This window comes from Myotis davidii, unplaced genomic scaffold, assembly GCF_000327345.1.
Source record: "Myotis davidii unplaced genomic scaffold, ASM32734v1 scaffold221, whole genome shotgun sequence".
Lineage (NCBI taxonomy): Eukaryota > Metazoa > Chordata > Mammalia > Chiroptera > Vespertilionidae > Myotis > Myotis davidii.
The window spans coordinates 3040684-3045585 of record NW_006293349.1 but is presented as its reverse complement, the minus strand read 5'-3'; the positions used below and the strand labels follow the sequence as shown (position 1 = coordinate 3045585).

Sequence of the window (4902 nt, the reverse complement as noted above, 5' to 3'; positions counted from 1 at the left end):
TCTTTTTTTAATTGCTGACTGTATTAAGATGTCCCCTCCACCCCCACCATGCTTGCTCCCCTCCACCCAGCCCCCGCCCCACCCCAGGCCTTCACCGCACTATTGTCTGTGTCCGTGGGCTGTGCCTATATGCACACAAGGCTTTGGTTCATCCTTTCTGGTCCCCCCCGCCCCGAGATCAGTCAGTCTTGATTCCCGAGGAGTTTTGAAGTTGGGAGTTTACACTGTGGGTAAAGACAGTAGGACATGTCTGTGGGGGGTTGAAAAGTTTAGAATTTCGGGGGCATCAGGCTAGAGTAGCGCTGTTGCACCTGGCTCAGACAGCTGCAGAAAAAGCAGTTCTTCACATAAATGCTGCCCACGATCTGCTAACGGATTTGTCCAGGCGCGTGATTCAGGGTTTTTATTGAAGCAGCCTCTTGTGCCCCTCAAACCTGTTTAAAACTCACATCCTTCTCACAGGCTCTTGGCTCCATCTGTTGCTTAACATCCTTTCCTCGTCTCTTTGCTAATCTCTCCTTATGAACAGCTTCGGGGGTTTCCTCGCCCACCATCCTGGAGAAACACCTGCTGGCTAGCTTGGTCGAGAATGGCAGATAAGTTTCCTGTTTGAACTCTGTTGACGAAAAATTGATTTCGTGTTCGATGTGTACAAACCCGCCGGCTGCTATTTGCTCAGCAAATCTGCAGTTTTAAACGATTAGTCTCTGAGATGTAATACGCCCTGCATAACAGCCAGGGGCTGTTTAATGTCGTGTTCTGTGTCACAGCTGCTGAAAACAGTTAAATGGGTTTCGAATGAGCACACACTTGTCTGTTTGCGTAGATTTGTAAAGAGGACATGTTTGCACATTGGGGTGACTGATTCTTCTCGTGCCTGGGGCCAGGGAGGCGATTAGGTCTTTAAAAAAGCTGTTATCTAGTTCATTCTGCTTCAGAAAAACAAAAGCTTCTGACACTAGATCACTCCCAGGCGTTCCTGCGTTCCTAATAGAATGTAAGAGACAGAGGCGGTGGCAGAGAAGTTTCCTGATGAAAAGAGCAACAAGTTATGGTGACGAACTGGTTCTGGGGCTTTCAGACCCGAGGGTCTCTCCTCACTAGAGCCTGGATTCAAATGGTCCAGTGGTGTGGATGGATGCTGGGCTTTTCTGTCGGCGCAGGAGTTGGGAATGTGTTTGTGGGGGCGGGCGGGAGCAGCGAACCTCAGCCCACAGGGTCCTGGCTGAGATGGGAGAGCTGCCTTCCCTTGGCCTCTCGGGTGAAGGGGCCGTGTCAAAGTTCTCCTGTTATCACAGCAGCGTCACACGCTCCGGGGACTGATTGGGAGGTAACTGAGGAGCAGGAAGCGCGGGGAAGGAGTGAAGCAATGTCCCTGACTGCGCTGTCGGTCACGTCTGGCTTTTCCTCCGGGCGCCCTGCAGGCTGATAGGCCGCCTCATTAATTTCCACTCCGGGAGATAGAGACGGAGACAGGAGGGCATTTTCTTGACTTCTCTCCTTCGCTCCTCTTGTCCTCCACTCTGACTCAGCTGTTATTTCCATGGTCACAGCCTCGGCCTTGCCATCAGCACTAACTCCTCCCTTCCTTGATCTCGGCCATAGGCGTCCACATCGTGGACGGCCACCTCCTATTTTCTGGCTCACTCCTCCGGGGCCCAGACCCAGCAATCCTCCCGCCTGGTCGTTACCTACCAGCCATCAATTCCACCACCTTTCCCGTGTCTGACCCTCTCGGCTCCCTGCTTACCAGCTTACATTCCAGGGTCCCATGGTCATCACTCACCTGGCCTTCTCCCCTCTGTCACCGTCCTTTTATAAGACCCTGGGGAAGTCCACCTCTCACAGCAGAACATGGAGAAACGCACCCAACCTCGCTCACTGTTCTGAAAATTCATGACCACCCGGTGCAAGTTGGCCCTTTCATACCATTTTCCCCGCTCCCTGCCTCCGCCCCCTTCCGGAGGGACGATGCCATGCCGTCTGCCTTGTCCGTGTAGTCAGGGGCTCCTCTCCCGTTCTCGCTTTCACCCACGATCTTGCTTGTATTTTCCTGGGAAAATGAAAGAAGTGAGAGGAGAACTTCCATGTGCTCCCAGCAGCCCAGCGCTCTTTCCTCTCGGACTTGAAGCGGTACACGTGGCCCACGCCCATGTGTGTGCTCCTGTCTAAGAACAACTCTGCCACCTGGGCCGCAGATGTACACCCCGCATCTTCTCACCTACTGTGTCATTCCCGTTACAGCATAGAAACAGGCTATCGTCTTTCTCTTCTCAATATCCCTCCCTGTCTCGCCCTCGCCAGTGTGGCTCAGTGGATAGAGTGTTGGCCCATGGACTAAAGGGTCCTGGGTTAGGTTCTGGTCAAGGGCAAATACCTCAGTTGCAGGCTCCATCCTGGCCCTGTCGGGGCTCATGCGGGAGGCAACCAATCGATGTGTTTCTCTCACATCAGTGTTTCTCCCCCTCTCTTCCACTCTCTCTAAAAAATCAATGGAAAAATATTCTCGGATGAGGATTAACAACAAAAAAAATCCCTCTCTTCACCCATCTACCACCCCATTTCTTTGTGTGTTTGTTTGTTTGTTTTTCCAGGGCAACTTAAGAAAAAGCTGTCTGCTCACCAGCTCCTTTCCTTGGTCAGGGCCTTGTTCCATAGGCCAGGGAGCAGCACTGACATTATGCGTGCAGGCCACACCACTCACTCAATATAGACGGTGTCCCCTGGAGTGGGCAGCAGTCTCTTAAGTCAACTTCAGCCAAGCATTTGTCCTCCCTGCTCCCCAGACGGCCCTGTGTGATGTCCCCAGTGCCTGCCCTGTGACCAGCGTAGGGCTTCTGCTCAGGGCGCATTTTCTTTCCGTAGCAGCAGCACCTCCTTGCTGGTTACTCCCTGATCTTTGAAGCACTGTGACCTCTGAGCTGCTGGGGCACCATCTCTCGTGGTCTTTCTCCTGTTTGATTCGCTCCTCCTCACCTTCCTGACCTCCAGACAGCGGTGTGCCCAGGACCCAGTTTTCAAACCTTTCCTCTTCTTTTTTTCTTTTAAAAAAATATATCTTATTGATTTTTTTCAGAGAGGAAGGGAGAGGGATAGAGAGTTAGAAACATCGATAATAGAGAAACATCGATCAGCTACTTCCTGCACACTCCCTGCTGGGGATGTGCCCGCAACCCAGGTACATGCCCTTGACCGGAATCGTACCTGGGACCCTTCAGTCCGCAGGCTGACGCTCTATCCACTGAGCCACACTGGTCAGGACCCTTTTCTCTTCTTGATCTACACTCACTCCCTAGGTGACCTCATCTAGTCTCATTACATTTAAAACCAACCAGCTGATGGATTCTGAATCTGGTACCTACTTCTTCCCTAAACTCACATTGCATGTGCTTGACTGTCTGCCTGGTGTGTCCTCCTGAATGCCAGTGGTCCTATCAGAACCAGAGTCTCTAGAACCAAACAGTTCTTCTTTTACTCCAAACTTAATTCTTCTGAAGAGACGATTCTTCATCCTCTCTAAGGTGCTGAAGGTGCCCAGTTCATCATAGGCATTTAATTAATGTTTATGCGGGGAGAAAAAATGAATGGAGACTCACAATTGTATTCATTTTGAAAGCTGATATTAGATGATTTCCTACAATCCCAAGGGAATCATGATTTTTGAAGAACATTTATTATGACTTGATCCAAACAACAAATACTTTTCTAAGAAAATGGTTATGGTTTGCTGATAGAGCGCTTTTACAGATTTACACGTTAGGAGCCTGCACACATGGCCTCCGAATTGGTACGTGTTGGTAGGTGGTCTCCATGGCTGCAGACTTATCTGCGTCTTTCGCCTGCCCCTGTAGATATGAATGCCACGGTTCGCAGGATTGACCAGTTAACCAACATCTTGGCGCCCATGGCTGTTGGCCAGATTATGACCTTTGGCTCCGCGGTCATTGGCTGTGGCTTCATTTCCGGGTGGAATCTGGTGTCCATGTGCGTGGAGTACTTTCTGCTCTGGAAGGTTTACCAGAAGACCCCTGCGTTAGCCGTGAAAGCCACTCTCAAAGTGGAGGAAGCTGAGCTGAAACAGCTGAATTTACACAAAGGTAAATCCAACACAACGATCAATCCTTTCACTTTGCTGTCCAGACCTTAGGTGTTGGGGAAGCCCAGACTGTTTTTAATTTATATCAGAGTTTATTCCCCCCGAAGGCCTGCATGAGGCTGCACATGCCACTTTGGTGGGCGAGTCACCACCCAGGCTTCGGAGGGCCTGAGGGAGGACTCTCCGGGGGTTGGAAAGGGACCCCTGGCCGTCTTCCTTCCTGAGCAGTAGACACAGAGGGGCAGCTAATTGAGGGGTGGCTGAACAAAGTGGAGCCATAGGAATGGGAAGAAAGCTGAGAAGAGCAGAATTCCTAGGAGTCACACGGTGGAAGGGAGCGAGGACCTGAAGGTGGCTATTCCCCGAGAAGAGGAAGATGGGCTTCCAGACAATGGAGCCTGAACAGGTTCCCCAAATCCGATGCGTTGTTCGCCCCGACAGCCACTGTGCTTGTCGCTGATGTGGCCTCCTGAATGTCAGTGATCCTATCGGAACAAAGTCTCTAGAACCAAACGTTTCTTCTTTTGCCCCAAACTGAGTTCTTCTGAAGGGGCGGTTCTCCGTTCTCTTTATGGTGCCGAAGGGGCCCAGCCCATCACAGGCATTCAATTAATGTTTGCATCTGATGAGTTTTACTTCGGTGGGCGTTGAGTTTCAAAGAGAGCAGGTGGATCGAAATCAACAGCGTTTTGTTTATGTAACGCAGTTGCCACTGGGAGCTGGTTCCTGGGCTGTGATGCCCAGAGGAGTAGAAGAAAATGCCTCTTCCACTGTAGTAGCCTGGGCCCCCATGGGGGGGAAAGGGG

The 4902-nt window shown here is 51.2% G+C and overlaps 1 protein-coding gene across 1 annotated transcript in view; it reads left to right on the top strand.

Moving 5' to 3' along the window:
- SLC40A1 (solute carrier family 40 (iron-regulated transporter), member 1) overlaps positions 1-4902 on the top strand; it is a 21453-nt gene that overhangs the window by 12887 nt on the left and 3664 nt on the right. Inside the window, exon 5 of the mRNA XM_015566111.1 lies at positions 3852-4141. Coding sequence (XP_015421597.1) covers positions 3852-4141 — 290 coding nt within the window. The remainder of the gene's footprint in view (positions 1-3851; positions 4142-4902) is intronic.